Raw genomic sequence first — 25,594 nt, 5'->3', positions numbered from 1 at the left:
TAGTCCATAAGAAAAGAACCAAACACAGAGTCAACATTACGCTTTTTATAACAATACACTATACATAAAAAAAGAAAGGTTTAACTTAGATGACATCCGTGCAAACATTTCCCACCACCACAAAGTGCATCACTGGAAGACCACGGTTAAGCACGTCTTCTCCACTCACACACGACGCAATGGGACAGGAGTAGGGCAAAAACCAGATGACTCATTTTAACAGTACATGAGTATTTGACACCTTACGTTACACAACGAGAGCAACAAACGACATCGAGAAGCATGCAAACGTTGATGAAACTTCATACAATACAACAGGAATCCACTGGCTGGATATATTCAATTCACAATCCATATATTACATTTGTTGTCAATATTCTTGTGGTTTTGACACCTTGTTGTGGCACTCGGTGGATCACAAGACAGGACGTTTAAAAAAAAGAGCCATTTTCCTTCAGACGCCAGCTTTGAGTGTCGAGTAGCTTTACGGTGAAAAACTTGGAAAATGAAAAACTTATGCAATGTTAAGGATATCAGCATTTGGGTACAATTTCAAGATCAACCTAAATTGTTTTCTAAACTTTCATTTGACTTTGTTTATACTTGCAAAACTGACAGCCATTGACTTTGAATTTATTTTGATGATAAAAGGCGGCAAATAGATTGGACATCTAGCACCGTCAATGGCAGCCACTGAGTTTAGCGTACGAGTGGAAACAATATATCAGACACCATAGTCATTACTGATGCAAAGTGAAACTTAGTTCAACATCTTCCAGCAGTTTTGTAAGTGTAATCTTAACAATAATAGTAAAAAAAATTAAAAAGTGTTTCACACTTGTTGGGAAAAGCTCAACCACCCGCTTTTTTTGTAAGTTCCATTTGTGTTGGTAATCATTTGCTTGTGTGAGTTGCGAAGCCTTGACTGGTTTCCTGTTTAAGAGGAATATTGAAGTCATGTTCATTAATGTTGGGACGCAGACATTTTCATCTTTTCAGCTTAAACGCACCACTTTGAACTCGAAAGAACATACAGACAAAATGTCTGTTTGCATCCAACTCAGGCAAACTTTGGACGAACGCCCTACTTTTCCCTTTCAATTTATGTCAATACGGCAAATAAAACGCATACTCGATTGGTTTCGGGTCAGTTGATTGACTTGGCCATTGCTTAAAATTCCTCTTGTTTAGGTGCTCTCATCGTATTCTTTGTGTCATTTGGGTTCATGTGTGCCGTGTAGTAGTTTTCCTTCCTTCAATAGGTCCAATTTTCACGAACAAGTTCACTACAATTTGTCATTTCAAATCCGTTGCTGCTTAAATGTTGGAAATTGTGTCCACGTCCCAATATTTACAAACTTGCCTGTACACTGGACTTGATCTGAATGGCGACTGGAGAAGGAAAAAAAAAATAGGTTACAGTTGTGACTCTGACCTGAACTTGAGAGCTTAACAAACAAGAGAGTCTAATAGCTACACTGCAACTGGAATGCGCTCATTGGCGGGGGTGGGGGGGCCTCCCACAAGAGGTACCCGCTCGGCAGATGGCGAAGCGCCAACCTGGTTACTCCAAGGGCACCGCGGTGTCGACTGTCCAACAAAAGGAGGAGATGCACGAACATGCACGAACAACGACGGTAAAAGTCCGGACTGGGCGACAGGGGAGAGAAGGCGGGCTAGCCCAGACCTTGCTCCTGGCCGTCCACGTGCCGCCGGCTGGTACGCTTGTGCTGTTGCCGCTGCTTCGGACCGTTCTGCTCCCAGTAGGATTGGCAGTACTGGTTGATCAGTTTTATCTCAGGCGGGAAAGGCGTGGAGACCAGCGGGTGCCGAGGCTCGGGTCGCACGTCGCGAGCCCGGGATTCATCTTGGTCATCTTCGTCGTCGTCTCGAGCGCTGAGCGCCAATACGATGTCACGATCGAGGATGCGCAGCGCCACTCGGGCCACCGTGTGTTTGAAATTGTTCTCCGTGGCCAGGCAGTGGTAGAGCCCAGCGTCCGAGCCATTCAGGGACTTGAGGAGGATTCCGTGGTTAGTCTTCACCACATCTCCCACTCGGCTAAGCTGGAAAAACAGTGGGAAGAACAAAGTGCCAATGCAGATATATTTTAGCTCCAAAAATCGCAATCCCTCAGGTAAAATGGCCTCAAAATATATGCTGTTTTATTAAATTACCAATAATTAAATCAATACATTACATTTAATATTTTTTTATAATTGAATACCGTATTTTTCGGATTATAAATCACACTTTTTTTTCATAGTTTGGCCGGGGGTGCGATTTATGTGTGAAATTATCTACCTCCCGAGCTGGGGGAGTTGTTTAAAAGTGACACCGAGGATGAAGATTTCATTGGATTTAGTGATTTCGAGTGAAACTGACAGTTTGGTAAACTTGTTAGCATGTTCTTCATGCTAGAATTATCTGAATAACTCTTAATATGTTACGTCGTTACTGACATTACCAGAGATGTCAGTCATGTAACGTTAGTATACTGTACACTTATTCAGCCTGTTGTTCTCTATTTTATTTTGATTTTAAATTGCCTTAAAAGATGACATATATGTTTTTGGTGTTGGATTTTATCAAATAAATTTCCCCCAAAAATTCGATTTATACTCCAGTGCGACTTAGATATGTTTTTTCCTTCTTAATTATGCATTTTTTGGCTGGTGCGACTTATTCTCAGGTGCGATTTATAGTCCAAAAATCCATGTGTATCAATATCTACAATCATATAGCAATTTGGCCTAATGTCAAAAAAATATATGGGGGCATTCCAACTTCAAGGTCTGAAAATATCCAAAACAATCGTCAAAATATTTTTCATTTTATGAATAAAATGAAAAGTGACACTCACTAAGTAAACCTAAGTAATCATTCCTTGCATTGTATGCAGCCCAATTTGATTGGGATTATCCAAAAACTAAAGCATTTATGGCGCACTGTTTGTATTTCATCGAGTTTTTTCGGAAAATAGTTTTTATTTTTCAACGCCTAATTCACTGAAATTAGATTAGATTAGAATTTTATTTCATCCCGTATTCAGGAAATTTCCTTGGTTGCAGTAGCAAGCACAGACACAGAAGACATTATAGACCTAGGTAAAAAATTGACTGAAATCTCCAAGCCCATCAAGACACCCGCAGCGATGTTTCTTACCACTTTCCTCTTGCCATCCCTCTGAAAAAGCCACTTGACGCTGGCCTGTGGAGAGCGAGGCTGACACTCCAAAAAGGTGCTGCTACCTTTCACCCCGAACTGCACCGTTTCTCGCAGACGTTTCTCCACTGAAAGCACAGGAAAAACAGCGTCGCACACGTTTATTGATGTCCGAGCCATTTGAAATTAGGAGGGCCGGAAGCCAATGATGACGTAGCAGCGAACGAGGCGAGGGCAAACCTTTGGCATTGAAGCCTCGGCACTGCCTCAGAGGATCGCCGTGCTTCACGTCCTGTCTTCTGCTCCTCCTGCGGTTGGCGCGACATAAAATAAACGCAATGAAGTGAATAGTCCCGTTGCTGCCGGCGCTGGCCAAAGTACCTCTTTGTGGAAGGAGTAAAGGCCGAGCAGCTCTCGCCGTCCCAGGCGCAGTAAGGGTCCCTCGCCAGGCAGCAGTCGGAGCAGGCCCTGCCGTAAACGCCGCAGCGGTGCAGCGACACTTGCGTCAAGCCCGCGTCGGACGACACGTACAGCTGTTGCTGTAAAACACAAGCCCAAGCGTGTCAACGTGGGGCAGTGGCCGCGCGTGCCCAGATGTGCTAGAGCTATGATGCGAGCTTACTCTTTTGGACGAGATCGTCATCGTTTTGACGGCTGCTCTGCTCTGTGAAAGGTTTGAAAAAATATATAAATGTTACCATTTACAGAAAGCATATTATGGCTAAGCCAGGGAAAAAAGTTTTACATGAGGTGAAAATACCACATTTCACATTTAAACATGAAATGTATCACATGTGCTACTTGTGTGTATGTGTCATCGTTTACCGTCAACCTACACAAGGGACTAAAGAACAATCCTACAAATTTACATATATATGTTCATTAATATGTGCTGTCCCTTATTAAATAAATGAAACTAAAACATTTTATCACATCAAACCAATTGGCATGTCAAAATATGAAAATTTACCAAGGCAAAGTGTTAAAATGCATCACGTCATTACGTGAAAACATAATTTATCAGGTCAAAATTCTGAAGTTCGAATGTGAAACTAACCTTGTAAAACAGAGAAATTTACCATGAAAGAACATAAAAACCCAATAAATTAAATCATGAAATTGTGCCTATTTAACTGTGAAAATTGAGTGAGAAAACCTATTATGTCAGAATGTCAAACATCCTATATCTGCATTCTCACCCTCTTGCTACTGTGACAATGAAATTTCCCGAATACGGGATGAATAAAGTTATCCAATAAAAAAAGTGATCCAATATTACATGAGAACATGCAACCTCATCATGAATTTATGTTAAAAGCTGAAACTTATCACTTTCAAAGATGAAATCCTATCACATTGAATCGTGAAACTTACAGTAAATCAAAACATTTTTGGCCTGGCAGCAATGTTTGCCTAAAGATTGAAATGTGCTTGGTTTTAGAGAAGACCTACTCGGAAAACCTCGACTTCCTCTAGCGTCAGCTCCTCCATGTTGCTCGGGTCTTTGGGCAAAACGATGACTTTCTGGACGGTGCCGCGATCTAGTAGAACAAAGATATCCAGTTGTGCTCCGAATAAGGAAGATTTGAAGTATCGGTGAGGAGGGGGATACTTTTGATGTATTTTGAGTATACACTCTGAATGTATTTTTCTGAAGAAAAAAAAAAAACCCAAAAAACTCACCTGTCCCTAGGAAGAGCACCTCGTAGCGACCGTCCACCGCATCCACCTGGTCCACAGCCATGGCTGTAAAGCGGTAGTCCACTCCGGTCCTCACCACAAGAGGGCGGCGGTGGATGGGATACACCGAGTGAAACATGAGGGGGTGAGCCCGGATGAAATTGACCGCCTCGTCGGAGAAGCTCTTGGACGAGCGGATCCCGGGCGTGAAGGTTCCTCCGGGGCACTGCGTCAGAAAAAAACAAGTGTCCGTGCCTTCCCTGTGGCGATGGACGTGCGTGACATACCGTTCCCGGTCTCGGGTAGGGAATCTTGCCGTTGTACTCGGTCCATTGGTAGTTGTGACCGTGCTTGTGAGCGAAGGGCCCGTTGAAAACATTGCGGATGTCGGCCATGGAGTACACGCACACTGCCGAGCCCTTGAACACGGAGCTGGAACGCAAACAAAACACAAAAGATCAGTTGGCTAAATCCAAAATAAACGCCTCAGCATTGATGACACTAGGCGTCCAATCCACTTAAACTGGGAGAGTTTAGAAGAGAAGGGTCGCTGCCTGCCCTCCCAGTTAGAAGAGCTGGCAAATTGAGATATCAAACTGTTTCACCTTCCTGCATCTATATATAAAACATCTCCAATATACTATCATATACTGTATAATTTCCATTTACAAAGTTGATGGGTAGCAGTAATTTTCAGTTTATAAAAAAATGCAATCAATGCCATATTCATCTTCAGCTAAAAGCACATTTTATCTCAAAACTGGAGCAGAAAATGGAATAAGATTATTATATATTATTATTTTTTTACCTAGGTCTACAATGTCTTGTGTGTCTGTATTGCTACTGCAACCCAGAAATTTCCCAAATATGGGATTAAATAAAATTCTAATCTAATCTAAAGTAGGATGCTCAAATATCGATGCATATCGTATGATAGCCCGAGCTCCCAGTAAAAAAGAAAAATATGGTGAACTCTCCATCGGCTTCCATTCATTTGAACATTAACCCACAAACATGTCTCCACTGGGTTCAATTGACAGTGAATAGGACATCAACACCAATGCCATTGACAGGCATACATCTCCATTGCACTGACAGAAAGTGTCTCCATAATGCCCCGAAATGGGACTTCAAAACGGCAAAATAACAAAACCATTTTCCTACCAGAACAACGCTAGCATCAAAATTCCTGAGTAAATACATTTTCCAGTTGAAATAAGGAATACTACAAACCAAGGCCCATGCTTCAGTGGGAATTTGAAATAATAGGAAGGGATGCTACTGCTTACCCTGCAGTGGTAAAGAGAGCGAACACCATTGGGTTTCTTTCGTCCTGCGTGGGCTGTATGAAGACGTCACCTGCCAGGCCAAACACGCACGAGTCAAAAACACACATATCATCGTTTGACTTTCAATCGGGCATTTGACGTCGGCGCCTCACGTAGTTCGTCGAATCGAGTCTCCACTCCATCGTCGCCGATCACTGAGCAGATTAGACGGGCTTTGAGGAACGTCGTCCAGCGGTTCACGAGTGATTTCTGACCCCCTTCGTCATTCTATTAAAAACAAAATATGCTTGATTCAGCTTTTCAGGTAATGGAGAACAATTGGTGTTGACTTGACTTTTTATTAGCAAATTAATGTCAACTGTAACTCAAGGCACGAGAATCTCATAATATTTTGCTGCTGTCATAATATTATTATAAAAGCAATATATCATTTTGGTGAAGATTGAACAAAATATTTAGAGTCATATACACACGACTTCATTTTTGGACTCTAAACCTCTACTTTGAACCTTTAGATCAGGGGTCGGGAACCTTTTTGACGAAGAGAGCCATAAACAATTCATATTTTCAAACATTATTCCTCGAGAGCCATACTCATAATTTAAAAGTAAAAATACATGAAAATGTGCATTTATTAATAAGTATCTGAATTCTTTTAAGAATATTTTTTCACTGTTGCTAATCAATGAGTATCAACGAGCGTAAGCATGCAGAAGAGTATAACAAAGAAAAAATATGATTAAAAGGCGCTAGAGATAGTGTCGGCGCCACAGTGTGATGCTCTCATTGGTGTGTTCGGGGCTTAGGTGGTCTCTCACCAGCGGCTCCCATATTTTACCACACAGGTTAGCAGAGAGCCATATACACCCATCAAAAGAGCCACATATGGCTCCCGAGCCATAGGTTCCCTACCCCTGCTTTAGATTAATAATCCATTGCTGTTTATACAAGAATTTTTACACGCTGGTATGTCTTTAGTAGGGTCTTCAAAAGTATCTAAGTGTCGATATTGAAAAGTTGTTGTTTTAATATGATATTTATTTGAAAAGTATCAATAATCTGTCTTTTTTGTGTGTTTTTTTGTCCTAAAGTGTGTTGGTGGATGTAAATTTGATATTTCACTACTCTTCATAGTAGTAATGGTACTAAGGGATAGATTTGCATTTCCCTCGTTAACTTATGGGATGCCATTGACGGCATGAGACGTCCAATCCTTTTGAAGAGAAAAGCTTGCCAGCGAAACAAGTGTTCACTGCCACACTCCTGCTTCAAATGAATTTGACATCTACTTTTCAAAGCGTTTTAGTGTAGTTCTTAAGAGCAACATACTAATTTAACGTCTCATATTGTTAGCGATACTGAAAGAGTTCATGAAAAAATAACTTCTTTTTTAAATTGATGTAGCATCAAGTATTTGGGGTGGGGAATCAATATCAGTCAATTCATTAGGCGGAAAAAAAACAAGTATAGAAATGTTGCCCTTGTTAAAACGGCTAATATTAAGCAATTAATCTCCGCCGCATTAGTACTCTTGACTCACCAGACACACTCTCCCCACTCTGGCCAGGACATTGGGGCTCGTCCCTCCACTGGAATCCAAGCTCTTCTCACGGAAAAAGAAGTAGAGCTTATCATCATTGCTCTCCGCGCTGTCAGGGATTTGCTGGATTTGCACGAACACCGGCTCTGGCGGTTAAAAAAAAATCGGGTAAGCAGGAAGTCCAATCTGTAATCAACCAGGTTTACCGGCATTACTCACCGTTGAGCCACCTGGAATCATATTGCTCCGTCCGGATGGCGGTTCTTCCGCCCATGGTCCTAAAAAGAGCTGCATCTGTACTCATGAAGTCTATATGGACCCCCGCGTACAGGTTACCATCTGAAATTGTGAAATTAATAGACAAAAAGACATGAAAAATGATATAGCTTTTTTCTTCTTCTTTTTTTGCTGTTAATGTTGAAGCAATCTTACTAATAAGAACTGCAACATTTTCTTCTTTGGGATCGTAGGAACATTTCCCCTTCCCCGAGTCCACAAAACCAGGAACCAGCCGAAACAGGTAGTCCTGCCAATACAAATTAAAACTAGATTAGCTTTCACGTCGCAAGGGAGCAAAGGAAATCATCAACAAATGTGTGTACCAGTTTTTCCTCCTAAAATATTTAGCAGGGCGACATTTCCAGGTGTACTGCGGATTTTTAATACCGCCTGGGGAGGAAAGCGGGAAAAAAATAAAAAGTTCACCTCTGCCCTCCAGCCTCTGTTGATGAACGTGCAGATGGGCTGGTAAGCCCCCGTTCCGCAGGTGTACAGGTGGGTGCGGTTCCACGGCTCAATCAGACGCACAAAGTTGGCACATTCACCCTGGATTGTCAGGAATTCAAACCACGTCTTAATGCGGGCTCCATTTTGAAGGGAGAATGTAAATACAAGATCCCACCTGTCTTCCCTTTCCTGTCATCTGGCATTCCCCTTTTCTCTTGGCAGATGCTGGCCAGTGGATCTGGTTTCACCCCAAAAAAAAGAACTGTAATTAGGTCATTTCACTGCCATTGACGGAGATGGACGTCCGTTTGGACTGCCTGGTTCTCACAGTTCAAACTGGTTACATGTCTTTCGCCATCAGTGGCAGCAAAATATGAGGTTTAAATAAAGTGTATTTTGGATAGAAACATCTGGTTTCATTTCTTTTTGTGTCTATTTGACTATTTGTTTTGGGGCTCTCGCCTGCTTTACATAACTACCATGAGCTCATCGGGATTATCTTTGTACATCATCCACGTTAGAATATAATTTGGTTTCATTAGTTTGGGACGGTTGAGAGAGGGGGAAAAAAAGAAAAAGGAATGCAGCGCAGCTTCAAAAGAAGGTTCTGCGCTTGGAACAAAAACACTTTGTGAGGGGAAGAATGTAGTTTGCACTTGAATAGCAACAATGAGCAAATCTGATGCTTGAATGCTGAATCGTAACCATGGCGACATGGTGATTTTTTGTTCTTTTTTTTATGATGACAAAGACCTGGCTTTAAATTTGTCCAGTGAGCGAAGAATTGCAGGCTCTGTAAACATCACTCGTTTAAGGTCTTTAAATAAAAGAGCCGGAAGGGATGGCACACTTGAGTCACTTTACACTGCTGCCAAAAATGTGAATTTGTTGACTTTATATCGTTTAATTGAAAGTTGCACATAAAAGTCTCACATGTCGTTAGCTTTCTTCCAAAATATCAATGTGCTTGTGGATTTTCATTCATCGAGCTCATGGCTTGTTCTAAGTTTCATTAGGGTTGGGGTCACTAGCACAGCTAAAAACTAAACCGATAAAAATGAAACAAATTTGTGCGTGAGGGCATACTATTAGAGGCTCTTTGTTGACGTTGTGCATGTCCAGAGCCACCAGGTACTCCCTGCTCCCCAGGTACAGGCGGCCCTGGTCCTGATCCATCAGGAGAATGCGATAGTCACTGGTGTTGAAGGAGAAACTGAAAGGTCGCGCGGCTCGAGTGTCCATCAGTTCTGCCGAAACAAAAAGGTGGCTGTTACTTGACTGAATTTAAAAAGCATAATCTAAAATGTAATTTTAGTTCAGTCTTCGTCGCTACCCTTTAACCCTTTCAAGGACAGTGGACAGATATTCATTCATTTTTGGTGCCGCTTTAAAGGGTCACCTATGCCAACCAACATTGGGGCACTATGTGGGGGACGGCCTGAACTGGGTGCCAGCCAATCGTAGGGATGGTCGGAAGCCACTAGGGATTGAACCCGTGCTCACCACTGGATCTGCTGTACCGTGACAGTCATTCAAAAGTTGCAATATAAGACCATTTACCCTATAAAGAAAAATAAATATTAGCATTTTTGGAATATTCATCAGTATTGTATGTTATTTTTTGTCATTATGTTAAAAAAAGTACGTTCATGAAATACACACTAGTGAAGGTCCCTTGTGAAGAGTTTTTTTTCTTTATCGTATTTAATTCATTGTGCGGCCTGGCGGATGAATGGTTAGCGCGTCGGCCTCACACTGGGGGAGCTGGGTTCAAATCCAGGTCTGTCCACCTGTGTGGAGTTTGCATGTTCTCCCCGGGCCGGCGTGGGTTTTCTCTGGGTACTCCAGTTTCCTCCAACATTCCAAAAACATGCATGGCAGGTTGATTGGACACTCTAAATTGCCTCTAGGTATGAGTGTGAGCATGAATGGTTGTTTGTCTCCTTGTGCCCTGCGATTGGCTGGTCACCAATTCAGGGTGTTCCCCGCCTCTGGCCCGAAGTTAGCTGCGATAGGTTGAGCCAAAAATGTCTCACTCCTCTAGAAAATGCATGCAGGTGATTAAATATAACTCAACTCAGAACGTTTGAAAGAACATACATATTTGCTTTTACGATGTGAATATTTTATATGTCCTGACTGGGTGATTGAGCTGAAGGCCCCACCGAGCCTGACAAAAAAAGCGAGTCCCTTAAGGTACATCGGTCAGCGCGGCAAATTCTCCAGATCAGGATTGTGTTCGGCCAAGCAGAAACTGTTAAAACATGCTGTGGGAAAATGTATTTTTTGCTGATTGAACAATTTTCAGATGCCGTGAGAGAAAAGCTGCAACAATGTGGAATTTGGTCCCACGCTTACATCCAGAAATAAAACGGGAAATTTGAAATGTAATTATTATTATTTATTATTTGTTTAAATGTAATACATGGCGAATACGGATAAGAAATGTCTAATAGCATGAATCAAAATCTTAAATTGTTTAAATTGACTAATGACTGTTTAAACTGTCTATGTTTGTTGAATGGCTGAACAGTGTCAATTTAAAATAATTTCTTAAAGGTAAAGACATTTTAATCATTTTTTTTTGGTAGTTAAAAAAAAAAACTAATTCATTGTCGCAAAAAAATAACAAAAAGGGAATGGAGGATTTCTTTTTGGGCAAAAATAATGACCACCGGTTGCATTTTTGGCACGTGAAGAAAGACACATGTTTAACTCTGATTGTGGGTATCTATCATTGTCATTGGCTACCATCGAATCCATCGAATGTCCACTACGTACTTTACGCACAGCATATCTCTAAAGACGGCGGCCTTATGTCACGACAAATGTTCTCAAACGTGCGTCAGAAGTCAGCTTACGAGGATCGAGGCGGAGGCGCAATCTTTATTTACATCAAAGTGACCGACCGCCATCACCTTTCTCAGCGGGGGTCGGCTTTAAACAGGACGTAGTCAAGGTGCGACCAAAATAGGCTGTGCAATCGGATCTCCGGGCGACACGGGTCTTTGAGTTAGGACGCGGTCTGCCGCTTCTGGGAGGTAAACACAGGAAGGACGCCACCGATTCATTCAAGGGCCTAAAAGTGGAAACGCCACACCCCAATACACGTTCCCCGAAATAGCCAACAATGTCCTGCCATCATCGGGTAAACATGCAGAGAAGCCCTGACAGCATTCTGACACTGATAGGGAAACACTGGGAAGGGCACGCCATTGGAGTATGACGCCACAATCGGGTCAATCGGGGCTCTCCGGTTACAACATCCTGACGCCAGTGACGTCTTGGGACCCAGGTCCCCGTTTGGCATTACATGGCACATTTTGCTCTCTAGCAACGCCGACAAATTCTACCCGGCGGACACGAGAGAGGGAACAATACCACTTGTCGGGCCTTTCGACCCTCCCGGTGTCAAAGGAGTCACGTGGGCCCTCCTCTGCGCTCTCCTCCGGGAACAAAGAGTCGCTGTCGCTAACAAAGAACAATAAATCCTCGGAGACGCAGAAGACATTTGGACTAAATCCAACTTTTGGCCTTTTTGGTTTGGTATTAGGGGGAAGGGTCAGCGCGGTTGGAAAGCGCGGACACCAGAGCAAAAGAGCGAGCTAATATGTGAACACTTCTCAGCTGTTGTGGATGTGTCCCGGTGTGTGTTATGCAGAGCCTGAGGCACACAACTGTATGCTACTAAGAACTCGCAACGAAATGTCTGACTTTTGACTCACTTTGCACCTGTGAAAACGCTGAAAAAATGTTGAGAATTAATTTGGAGATTTGTTTCAAAATACATCAAACATATTTTACGTAACACTTGGGCAGTAGCAGCAAACTGAAAAAGTAGCCCCCCTTCTCAAATCTTTCGTTTTTTCCTCACTTGACTGTGTAGGGGAAAAGACAACCACTTTATGATGTGCATCCCAGCAAAAAAGTTGTTTCATTATTAGAAAAAAAATGAATTTTATTTTCTGGTGCGTACTAGTGGCACAAAACGGCAGGCTATGTGAGTAACTCAAATTCATTTACACCAGGTGTTGTCTTTCCCATTATAGGGTCGTGGGGGGTGCCAGAGCCTATCCCAGCTGACTTCGGACCAGAGGCGGGGGGACACCCTGAATTGGTGGCCAGCCAATCGCAGGGCACAAGAAGACAAACAACCATTCACGCTCACACTCATACCTAGAGACAATTTAGATTGTCCAACCATTGTCCAATTTAGATTGCCATGCATGTTTTGGGAATCTAGGAGGAAACCGGAGTGAAAACCCACTCAGGCCGAGCAGAACATGCAAACTCCACACAGGTGGACCCACCTGGATTTGAACCCCCATATCAGAAAAAGACAAACCGAGTAAAGAAGTGTTGATTTATTAATATAGTAAATCTTGGCAATGGGCCCCACAAAGACTAAATACTCCTTGCATTATAAGCACCTCTACAGCTGGGGGCTTTCTGCACTGTGAAACAAAGACTTGAGGTTTTGCAAAGTTCTTCTGAAAATGCAGACTGGCAGGCACGCATAAGCCGTTTAGCGACAGGGAATTAGCTTGCGAGGTCATAACAAAAAAACCCAAGCATGCAGACAACCGTTTTGCCTCAGAAGTCAAAACAAGTCTCCAGCTGCCAGTTGTCAATTTCTTAATTGTGTTTTCAAAGTTGAAAAGCACCCCGTCACTGAGCCGTTACTGCGCCACACAAAAACCTCTGAAATGCTGAAGAGGTCGTTAATCTCCTTCCTGTAGGTCCTGTTGACGTTAACGAGTGGAGCGGCGCGTGTGTGTGGGTGTCAGGTGACATAAAAAAAAGTGTGTGGAACAACAAGAATGTTGCTATTAATCCTATTTGAGTGCATATTGTAACAGTAGAAGCAGCATAATGTAGTTTTTATTTTTTTTTAAATCATGAATGAGCCAATAAATACATTTTCTACCTAACTTAATAAAGAAATTCAACAGCATTTTTTTAAATTTATTTTATATAATGGCATTCAATATAAAAAAAATTTCTGGGAAGAAAAGCTTTTTGACCTTTGACTTGATGCAAAATGAATACTAAAGGACAAAGTATTTTGAAACAGCAAAATAGCTGCAACTCATATCTGAAGTGTTGTTTTATTTCAAATATTACTGTACTGTACTTTAGTCAATAACGTTTCCAAAAGCCTACAACTGCTTTGAAACCCTAATTTGAAAATCTAAGATGATTTTTGATTAGACAAAACTCTATCCCTTATTGAAACCTTGATTTGAAATGGTATTGGAACAACAAAATAGGACACATTTAATACTTAAGTATTCACTGTTAGTGTAGTAATCAATCACCAGTAGAACACACAGGAATTACTACTACTAACTACAGTCCACTGCAGTTCTATTGAACTTTAATGATCAATGAAGATGCATTTAATCTCCACTCATTGGCTAAAAACAGCAATGGACATCCTAACCCATTTGAAATGGAGTGGACAATGTCTTGGAATCAAGTCTGTCTTTCTCAGACAACAAAATGTACAACAACCATAGCCGTCGTTGGGAGGAAATAGAAGTCAAATCCATGCTTGAAAGAGAGAATCATCACTGCCAGGCATCACACTGATAGGATGCACTTTGATTTTGTGTAGATTCAACTCAAGAGATTGCACTCATAACTCAAAACATGCCAGGGCTGACAAAGTTTCTAAACTAGATCGATGTTAGGTAGATTTGTGGGGAACTCCCAAATGCCTTGAATATACAATGAAACCACCACACATGTCTACACTCAACTTATACCTGCAGGTAACAGTAAAAGAAATTCAAGCCTCCATTCCTCAAGAAAATTTAAACTGCTAGTAATTTGCTACATCTGGAAATAGCTTCCTCAATTATTGTCATAAATTAATATATAATGATATTGTCGCAAAATGAACATTAAAATCACTAAATCACGGCAACAACAATAAATGTGATAAAATGAGTGTTAGCGTGCTGCTGAACTGATGTCATCATGAGAGTTTGCGTGCGAGTTTCAGGGCGTGGACAGGTTACGTTTTCAGCGAGCGTCCTGCTAGCGGAACAACAAGCGTAATATCCACCTTTTGTTTCCACACTTTTGACATTAGGCAGGAAACACGCTCTTTATATACTCGACGCATGAGGAGGAAGCCGAGCCTGACGTTGGCAGGCCCGCGCATGTGCAAAAAAAAGAAAAGAGGGCTGCATGGTTGAGCTCACCTTTGAAGGAGAGACGAACCCGTGGCGCCGACTGCTGCAGGCCCGAGCTTCGGTAAACACACAAGGCCACCAAGAGGAGTTGGGCTCCAGAAGTTGTCATGGTAACAGCCATACAGGTAGCCCACAGTGATCTAAATCTGCACACACACACTAAGATTATGACATTGAACGCCCTGTGAGGAATAAGAGACAGAAAAAGACACGTACCCTTTCTCTTTGAAGCTTCAGATGAGAACTTTGGCCAGCAGGCGTTCAACAAGACAAGACGACGTAGCAGCTCGGTCCGAATCTTCACACCTGCGCTGGAAAATATGACAGCGTCATTATTTATTTAAAGGGTAAATGCAGCGAGGAGTGTGTGCTGAGACTGTATAATTGTGTCTTAGAAGCACCGACGGCAAGAAAATCACAATTCAAACGCAGGCATTTATTCAAATAATCCTTCCCCATTGAAATCAGGGTAAGGCCAGTCATTTATTCACCTATTCTGACCTCAGCTCAAAATAACATTTGTATCTCAAATGTTTCACAACGGAATGATGGCGATCGTTTTTGCATCGTTACTCGTCAATGGCAATCAGAAGGCAAAGGTGACAATTCATAGACCCCATGCCAACCATTTTCCAGATGTTTGGGGTGTTCAAACTGTCCCGATTGCATGTGGTCGACTCCGAGTCGTCTGATTTTGTGGCTGTGGCGATATCGGGTCTCGATCTGATACCTAAATGCATTAAAGAGGGGAAAAAAATAGCACATCCAAATGTCTTTTTCCCCTGCTTGAACAAAGCTATTCAACATTATAGCCATAATTATGGTTATTAGCGTATGTTGTGCAGCACAAAATACGGTTGCGAACAAATTATGTTTTCATATTTGGTTGTCATGGAGAAACTTAGAAATAAAAAACAGACTAGTATGATAAATAAAGATCTCTTGATTGAGATTTTATTTTACTTTTATTCTCTCTTTTTTCTGTTATTTCCATAGTGCAAATACAAATAGCAATCAAATTATCGGTGGATCAAGAATAAGTTATTATTTAAAAATTCCATTCAAAAAATGTTTTTTTTACCAGTTTCCGATCCTTTGAAAATTACGTGATCGTCCCCGATTTTCGATCACATGATCAGATCTGGAACATCGCTATTTCAAAGCGAGAGCTTAACGCAAGCATTCATTATGCAGCTGCACTTTCCCAAAGAGTATCCCATATGAATTATGAATACTAAAAGCTGAGTCCATTAAATCGTCTCCCCATTTGCCTGGCCGATAAGCCGTCCCGTGGGCGTCTCTCGCTCTCGTGACATTCGCTGGGCACCTTTGACCAAAATGATTAAATATAGGAGGGTTGGCAGAGCATTTTACATTGTACCATTGACTGTGATAGACGTCAATGGGAGGCAATGAATTGACATCGATCAACATGGTCATCTTTTAGATAAGCCATTTTGGTTAAAAGAATGGTTTTCATTAAAAATACTTGGAATGTTTTAGCAACAAGTTAAGTTTGTATAAAATGTCAATTGATTTATATGATAGGCCCTTGAATTAAACGAAAATAAAACATGGCTGACTGTGATATCAGCAAATATTGTATCATTATCCAAAGAATCGATACTATATGTCATTAAATCAGTTATTTATGTAACTATTAGAACATTCTTTTAATATATTGGGAGTCATCTCTGGTATTTAGTGAAAAACATACTCGACATACACAAAACATGTTGAAAAAATCTTACCAGTTGTTCCCACGGGGTCTTAGAATTTTAAAGGTAGTAAAAAGATTAGCAGAAACACTTGACATACATTAAAGAGGAATTAAAAGCTTTTGGCTCCGAAAAGTTTTCTAATGGTGAATTTCAAATGACTTGGTAGAAGTTTCCTCAAAAGCTTGATAGAATGTATAAAACGAACATGTGATTATTCTGAAGTTCAGGCCATAATTGTAGGGAGCACTTTCTAATCTAAACACCCCACTTGATGGTGTCTGACATCAAAAACTGAAATGCATTTGCCACTTTCAAATAAAACCCACTTCAAACAGACCTCCAGGAAATATCTATAAATACTGAATCTGTCACGACGCATTTGCACATTTTGCTTTGCCTTCATTCACTGCATGGCCACGGTATGTGCTGTGGTAGTTAGCAACAGAATAAAGAAGATTATCAGCCAAAGAGTTATATATTGCCAACCACCTGTAAACAGCGTTAGTTAATGTGCACATGTTTTTGCTTTGAGTAAACCTAGCTGAAAAAAACTGCAATATTGCGTGCGCGCGTGTGCGCGCGTGTGGTTTTGACAGCTGGGTGTTAACTACAGGACAGATTGGGGCCATCTCTCATAATAATACACTCTGGTGAGGTTTTTCGAACCCAATCAAATAATTAGAGGACGAGCTGTGGGCGCACCGGGTGCAGTTGCCTCGTTACCTGTCCAGAAATAGGAAAACCGATGGAAAAAAAATGTTCAGTCACACAAACACACACGCACACATTAACTCAACACCGAGAAAAAAAGACTCCTACCTTTAAGGACCACGATTCCAAAAGTTGTCTTGGACACGTGAAAAAAATACAATCATAATAATCCGTTTTGAATGATTCTACTGATTTGGGGGCGTCAAGCGGTGACTATTAGGCGACTTTAGGTCCGCGTTGGAAGAATCCAATCCTTTCGGCAAACTTTAGGAAGGTCTCCGCTCGAATCATATCCTTCCTTCCGCGTGTCGTTTGTTGGAGAATAGGGAGGAGAAGAGACTCCAAGTGGAAACGTAGCGAGCAGCGGGTGCAGGTGTTGCTTGGAAGTGAATGTCCTCTCCCGTCTGCTGTTGCCCCCCTCAGTCTCAGCCTCAGCCTCCCCTCTGGTGTTGGAACGACCCAACCTCCTGCTTCAGCATATGGCTCGGTTTAACCCCATCCGTCCCTACTGCACTTGAACGCACCAGCGCCTAAACTTCCTGTAAAACCCCCAAATGTCATCCATCCCTTCATTTTCTGAACCGCTTATCCTCACAAGGATCGCGGGTGGTGCTGGAGCCTCTCCCAGCTAACTACAGGCAGCCTTAATCAGTGGCCCACTTCTCGTACAATTTAGAGCCGGAGTCTCAAACCGATTCTAAAATAAGTAGCACTTGGCTGCAATCAACTGATTACACTTGCAAAAGGTGTCTGCTTGTTCGGTTTGAATGAAAACCTGCACCACCTGTGGCCCTTTTAGGACTGGCTTGAGATCACTGATTTAGAGTGTTCAACCAGTCTACTCTGCATGTTTTGGGGGATGTACCCAGAGAAAACCCACACAAACCCAGGGAGAACATGCAAACTCCACACAGTGAGGACCAACCTGGAATCGAACTCTCTACCCCACTACTGTGAGGCCAATACGCTAACCACTTGGTCACCAGGCCGCCGCTGCACCCTAAATGTCAACCCAGGAAATTTCTATTGGAAACATGAATTATTTATTGTCACTTTTGTCAGTCAGAGAAAAAAAATCCCAGGATTCCACAGTGTCTGACTCCGGCGTGCATGACAACGGCGACAAAAGGTTGCTGGCTCTTCAAAGTTTGTCCATTTACAAACTTCTAGTATGTCTAAAAACACCGAACTATAAGCATGTTTTGGTAAAAAAACAAAAACTTTTTTTAACATAATTTAGTTAATGTTTTCTCATTCACTGCCTTTGATTGCACTCCCAGTAGATGGATTGGACGTCTATTGCCGTCAACATCTGTAGTTATTTTATTTATACATCACCCAACCAGGTCAAACAAAGGAAACCACATAAATACAACAACAAAAAATTAAAAAGAGACAATTAAACTAGGGGTAAAAATTCAAATAGTGAAGTCAATAATTAAATGATTACCAAATTTATTACCCAAAATTTTAAGAATTAATTTGTTGTGTTGATATATTCATTCATTCATACCGCTTATCCTCACAAGTGTGGCGGGGGTGCTTGAGCCCATCCCAGCCAGCCATGGCCGGCAGGTCCGGGACACCCTTAATTATTTGCCAGCCAATCACATGGTATTCTTTTGATATCTAATTTTGATATACTAAATTCTTCTATTATATATATATGTATGTGTATATATATATATATATATATATATATATATATATATATATATATATATATATAAAATTCATGAAACCCAATATATATATATATATATATATATATTGGGTTTCATGAATTTTTTTTTGGTACGTCACCAGCCAAAATCAGGCAATTATCAATTTTTAAAAAAAAAGCCGATTCATCAATTTATCCGGAGAATGTAATAAAAAATACTATATCACTGTATCAAAATCATCTTTATTTGCTGCGGTGTCGAAGAGCCGTGTTGAATGATTCAATTTCCCTCAATGGCAGCCAATGAGTTAAAAGAAGAAGGCATGGCTTTTTGTAGGAGATAGAATAAACACATGAGGCAATGAGGTGTGTCAGAGTGGAAAAGGTCAAAAAGGCAAAAGCTTGTGCCTGGAGAAAAAGCATTTGAAAAAATAATCTCTGACCAAAAGCAAGTCAGTGAGCAGCAATCTCGTCGACAAGACGTACCCACAACTGAGTTGTACGCTGGCCCCAATCGGAGGCATCCCGCCTTTTCCAGTTGTAGGAAATGAGTCACGGATGTGCGCTGACTTGAGGTTTCCTCTCAACTTTGCCTCCCAAGAACATCTCGTCTGATTGTGCCACACAACCAGTTTTGGTCTTGACGCATTCAAAATTCTCTCGAGTGAATTCATACATCAACGGTTTAAAAGCTAGGCAATCAGTTTCGTTTTCACCAACGATGATTTGCCGTGCTTTGGGTGACAAATTCAACCATTGCAAAACCCTTAGACATTGGCGTAGATGCTTGAATATCTACTTGTCTGTCAATGGAAAATGTTGAAATCCTTTGGAATTTTACAGAAGAAAACTGAGTGTTCATCAACAAAAATTGCACGTTTTGAAATGACTAAAATACAACTCAGACGAAGACAAATTTTCTCATCTCATCTCATTTTCTGAACCGCTTCATCCTCATTAGGGTTGCAGGGGGTGCTGGAGCCAATCCCAGCTGACTGCGGGCCAGAGGCGGGGGGACACGCTGAATCGATGGCCAGCCAATCGCAGGGCACAAGGAGATGGACAAACATACACGCTCACACGGGCAATTTAGAGTGTCCAGTCAGCCTACCATGCATGTTTTTGGAATGTGGGAGGAAACCAGAGTACCCAGAGGAAACCCACATAGACCCAGGGAGAACATACAAACTCCACACAGGTGGACCCACATGGACTTGAACCCAGGACCCCAGAGCTGTGAGGCCGACGTGCTAACCGCTCGTACCACCGGGCCACCCAAGAAGAATTTTTGTCTAGAAAATGAAAAGAGCGACCAAAAGAAAAAAAAACAATGTGTATCCTTCCAAAGTACCTGATCACGCAATTTCGCAACCTCAATTTAAGGGTCACGCGTTTGCACAGGTGAGGTTGAAGACTGTCCTGAAATTGACAAATGGATTGAGCTTCTCCCTGTTGAACCCCTTCAAGGTACATCTGGATCTGGCGCCACCAAAGCCATCAATCACCACTCACTAACCATTCTCTGCTTGAGGGGCGAAAGAAACCTATTGAACCTGTTGACAGGCAATTCTTTATTGACAAATTGCCAAATGCCAGCACTTTCCCAATAAAGCAGAAAGGCAACAATTGCGCAGATGCTTGATGTGAAAGCATTCCTTCATTTATTTTCTGAACCGCTTTATCCTCATTAGGGTCACAGGGGGTGCTGGAGCCTATCCCAGCTGACTTCGAGCCAGAGGCTTGGGACACCCTGAATTGGTGGGCAGCCAATCGCAGGGCACAAGGAGACAAACAACCATTCACGCTCACACTCGTACCTAGGTGCAATTTAGAGTGTCCAATCAGCCTATCGTGCATGTTTTTGGAATGTGGAAGGAAACCGGAGTACCCAGAGAAAACCCATGCAGGCCCGGAGAGAACATGCAAACTCCACAAAGGTGGACTGGACCTGGATTCCAACCCCAGAGCTGTGAGGCCGACGCGCTAACCACTCAGGCCGGCGGGCCGCATGGCCTGTTTTCTATCACAACAAACACGGCACAGCTCTTCCCTGTCCTCTCGTTATCATCTGGCACATGTGTGAAAACCCCCCGACAAAAATTAAAAGAGCAGGTGCTCACCCGCCTCCCTGAACTTTCAGCACAGCAGCGATCAGGAAAGTAGGGCAACGTCTTTAACATGAGGACGAGGGTTTTGGACGAGGTGATTGGTTTTGCAGAAAGAAAATGCATATTTCCCTCCGAGGGACAAAGCAGCGTTTGAGGCTCCACGTGTCCGCCATCTGCCTCTGAGAGCGAGGCTGGCACTCGCCCTCTTTGGAAGAAGCTTCCAGGAGAAGAAACATCTGTTGAAGAATAATGACGGGGTCCGCAAACGCTGCTTACTGGACATGAAAAGGAGGACATGCAGGAAGTGAGTCGCTCCAAAGAAAAGTCAATCTGTCAGCACTATACGGCTAAAGAAAGTGGCAAACGTGCGTTATTGTCAGGCGCTTTCATGTTAGGCACACTTTGAATCTTAACACGAAATAATGGGATTCAGTGGAATTGTATTGCCTGACAAAGTAGTATTATTAAAAATACTAGGACGTGCCATCACGAGAGGAACTATGTGGCGATGCTTTCATGCTATTTATTTATTTATATATATATATATATATATATATATATATATATATATATATATATATATATATATATATATATTTATTTATTAACTTATTTATTATCTATTTATTTATGTCTAAGTCTTTAGACTTAGACATAAATAAATTGTATTTAGGGAATTTGATCGTTGCTCAAATTCCCTAAATACAAACTGCGAATTACTATTTAGTCATACTTAATGCCCTATTAATTATTAGGCTAAAGAAAAGTTCCCAATTTCCCGGACTTTTCTTGTTTTTTGTTGGAGAACTTGTTAAGACCCTGACTGACGTCCCTTCCTAAGGGGACAACGCATGTACATACAAACTCTTATACACTCACACGTCGGCTCAGTGAAACTGCTTATGGCCATTGTTGGCTTTTATTGATGCGTAGACCGTGTTGTTTTACCTTGTTTTGTCGCCGGTCTTTTGGTCGTCGGTCTTTTGGTCGTCGGTCTTTTGGTCGCCGGTCTTTTGGTCGCCCGTTGTCGCGGTCGGGGCGACCAAAAGACCGCGACCAAAAGACCGCGACCAAAAGACCGGCGACCAATCGACCGCACACGCTTGCTACTGTGACAATGAAATTTCCCGAATACAGGATGAATAAAGTTATCTAATCTAATCTAATCTAATGCTGGACAGTAAACTCCTATGGGTCACTTTCTGTTGATTTTGGGAAATTTTGAATGAGTTCCTGTTGATTTTGGGTCACTTCCTGTTGATTTCGGGAAATTTCAAGTGAGTTACAGTTGGTTTCGGGTCACTTCCTTTTTATTTTGGGGCATTTCAGGGTTGCCTCCTAATCATTTCTTATGACTATTTGTTGATTTGGAGGTAATTATGTGTTACTTCCTGTGGATTGTGGCAAATTTCCTGGTGACATTCTATACTACCATTGGGATTTGGGGGTATAGCCAGGTGATTATTTGTTGATTCTGATGCTTCCTGTTCATTTTTGGTGACTTTTCTTTCATTTTCTTGTTGCTGTTTGTTCACTTATAAATCTTGGTGGAATTCCAGGTAACTTCCTATTCCGTTTCTTTCACTGGTGATTTTGGGGCATGTACAGGGTTTGGTAAAAAGAAAATAATAAGTATAATAATAAGAATGTCTGCCCATAAATTAAAAATCTAACTTTGAACATGATTTTTAATTGATCATGTGACTCCTCAAGTATATATAAGAGCAATATGAACAAAAAATTGTTGTAAATTCGACCAAATTAGCATCAACTGTTTTCTGTGTGAAGCTGTAATTTGTAGTCAATTCATGATTTACAAAGTGTGAATCAAATCCAAGGATGGCTGACTGTGCAAGTCTTTTGCTCCTTAGCTGGGTGATGACATGCATGAATGCAATCTGTGTGTACGGCACACAATTGTGTCCGCTGAATTCATTCCAATGAAAAGATGCCGGCTGCTTACTCAACACGCAAGTGTGGAAATGAATGCCTTATAAATTCTTAATTTCTGCCATAAACTGGATATCAGTCATGAAAATAATGAGGGAATTCCGGTGCCCATTTTGTTTTCATTCCAATTTTTTATATTAGTTAAAAATGAAAAACTAACAACTCACGATGACAAAGATTATAGTTAGAGTTTTTTGAAAGGCCAATTTTAGTTGCATTGGCATCAAATCTGACCAACAAATTTAATTTCATCTTGAAATAAAGGACAACTCTCAAATGAATCAAACTGCATTGCATCACAATTCCACCTGCGTTAGGAAGAAAATGAAAAAAATCCAGGTTTAACTTGAAGCAAAGAAAAAAAGGCTTAGGGGAAGAAAGGCCTGAATGCATCAACACCACATCAAATCTTAAAAGTCACTTGCGTATGCGCGGACACTATCGAGGTGAAATTCAATGTCAGAAACGTGTGAGGTGGTGAGGTAAAGGTAGCAAATGCTGCAATCTGTTCCATCCCCCGTGTGTGATGGGTTGGGCCCCATTCATCTGTTTGGTGTGATCGTGTGCAACCGGCACAGGCGCGATTTCCCAGATAAGAGTCATCCATCTGCCGTGTGGATGTGACAGGGCCCAGACGGCCCTTCTTATCACTGCACTCGTCCATTTCCCTCCATCTTACCCCACCGTTGCTTTCATCGCCCCCCGTCACCTCCGTCCCTTCCCCCCGTCGCCCAACCCGCAACGCTGTTCTCGATCTTGATTAGATGAGAAGCACACAATCACGAAAACCTACAGTACGTGTTGAAAATTTTGAAAGGGTTGTGTGAGATTGGCAAATTTAAACGCAGAAATGTTATACCTCACCTATTGTATTGCGTTGAAGCAGCACCGATTTTGCACCAGATTCCAGCTGTACTCCTTTGTGGTCTATGTTATTTTCAGACTATCAATCAGATGGCAATCACGCACTTGCTGCGGGTATATCTTGGGTGGAAAGAGTTTGAGTTTAGACTTTTTTTTTAAGATTGCATTTATATATATATTTTTAAGTGAAAATTAGTACTGATGATATAAATCAGTCAGAAATAATTCTCCAGACCACCAGTTGTCGCTATTGTGGTGGGAACCAACAGGTCACCATTGAGTGAAAGAAAGACAATATAGCGTGGCTCATTGGTAGTCATTCCCCAGAGGTTACGGGTTTGATTCCCTGCCCCGGTAACCTTGTCTAAGTAAAAAAAACAGGAAACAAGTGCAAGTCTATGTCCATATTTTATATAAAGAAAGGCCCTATTGGAAAAGAAAGTTAAAATACAGCATGACGGCTTGCCAAGAAAACTCATGCATTACGCATTCTGCAGGCGATTGAAATTGTCAGGCTTGTGCTGCAGCCATGTTATCTAATTTAACAACTGGGCTTTAAAGATTATTTGTGTGCCCATAATCCTACGTCCTAGGGCACATGTGTCAAAGTGGCGGCCCGGGGTTCAAATCTGGCCCCGCCGCATCATTTTGTGTGGCCTGGGAAAGTAAATCATGTGTGCCGACTTTCTGTTTTGGGATCAAATTAAAATGAAGAGTATAGATGAATATTAAATTTCCAGATTTTCCTCCTTTTAAATCAATAATTGTATTTTTTAAATCAATTTCTCTGTGTTTTTATCATTTAGTAAAATCTAAAAATATATTTAAAAAGCTAAAATAAACATTGTTTTAGATCTATAAAAAATGGAATGTTCAGGGTTTTTAATCCAGTTATTTTAATACATTTATTTAAAAAAAATCTTAATATTATATCTAAAATGGTCCGGCCCACGTGAAATCAATTCTTTTCACAAATTCCATGGTTTATTCATTTGTAATAGAGAAAACAAAGTCCATTTTCACAAGAAAGTAGATTCCTGAGTAATGGATTTGACTTACTAATTTTTAAATAGCTGCTTATTTAGCAACAAAGACTACTCTTGACCCCGTGGGGTTTGACGTTTCTATTATCACAAAACATGACATTTTGTAGTTCTTGGAAGATCAGTCAAATGCAGTGAAAGAGCTGGCAAGTGGCACTCTGCTTTGAAAACAGCTGGCAATGAACAAGTTATGATAATGCGTGGTGGTGATGGTGGTCATCAAAGTGGAAGCAAAATTCCTTATTTCACAGGGGATCATTTCACACAGTGTAATGTGTTTCAAACATTAGTATTAATAGTACGTCTCCATCCTTGGCCCCATAGTGCTGAGTGCTGTCGGGCCTCCAGCGGGACAGGTTTTTGCCGGTGGAATATTTATAGCTGTGCATTAAAAGTAGAATCAAGGGTTTAAGTGTACTGTTGCAACACTGCTGCCGTTCCTTTGTCTGGGCCTGTCCAAAAATGCTCCGCCAGGAGCTATTTACAGTGCTACCTTGAAAGTGGAAGCAAAATCACATGCGTGCCGTCAAAACCATTCAAGTGTCAGTCTGTGGCTTTTGATCGCTCTTCAAGGGCACGCCAGGTAAGTTAAATAAGGGGGAAAATGCTTTCTTTCAAGTACACAAGTGGTAAGAAAAACATCTTTATCAGAGTAGGAGATCAGCACTATGTACACAAACGTCCAAATTGAAATTAGAATCAAGTCTGCTCGTAGAGGAAACTGTTCAGAAAACTACATCACCCTGCCATCTTGTGGCAGGCACAAATTCCAACACTAAAGGTGTTTCTTCACATTACAGAAGAAATATAGATTTTTTTTTAATCTACACATCAATCAAAATGAAGCCATTACATTGAAAAAAAGGCCATTCTTAAACTATTTCCCAACAGGTCAAAGGTCATTTGAATCTCAAGTAAAGAAATGCACACAATA

At 41.4% G+C, this 25,594-nt stretch overlaps 1 protein-coding gene across 1 annotated transcript; it reads right to left on the bottom strand.

The window, feature by feature from the left end:
• Positions 1 to 30: 30 nt before the first annotated feature.
• Positions 31 to 17,685, bottom strand: LOC144073085 (semaphorin-3F-like). The gene is made up of 19 exons (XM_077598631.1): positions 17,141 to 17,685; positions 14,817 to 14,906; positions 14,610 to 14,746; positions 9,487 to 9,647; positions 8,576 to 8,638; positions 8,380 to 8,499; positions 8,107 to 8,200; positions 7,894 to 8,013; positions 7,675 to 7,820; positions 6,287 to 6,401; positions 6,135 to 6,204; positions 5,133 to 5,277; positions 4,849 to 5,071; positions 4,618 to 4,706; positions 3,788 to 3,829; positions 3,547 to 3,704; positions 3,406 to 3,473; positions 3,166 to 3,293; positions 31 to 2,066 (listed from the first exon to the last, which is right to left on the bottom strand). The coding sequence occupies exons 3-19, from the start codon at positions 14,719 to 14,721 to the stop codon at positions 1,677 to 1,679; spliced, it is 2,244 nt and encodes a 747-aa protein (XP_077454757.1). The 5' UTR covers positions 14,722 to 14,746; positions 14,817 to 14,906; positions 17,141 to 17,685; the 3' UTR covers positions 31 to 1,676.
• Positions 17,686 to 25,594: the final 7,909 nt, after the last annotated feature.

This window comes from Stigmatopora argus, chromosome 1 (genome assembly GCF_051989625.1).
Source record: "Stigmatopora argus isolate UIUO_Sarg chromosome 1, RoL_Sarg_1.0, whole genome shotgun sequence".
Taxonomy (NCBI): Eukaryota; Metazoa; Chordata; class Actinopteri; order Syngnathiformes; family Syngnathidae; genus Stigmatopora; species Stigmatopora argus.
Note: the sequence above shows the minus strand (reverse complement) of the source record. Positions and strands in the feature narration are given on the sequence as shown.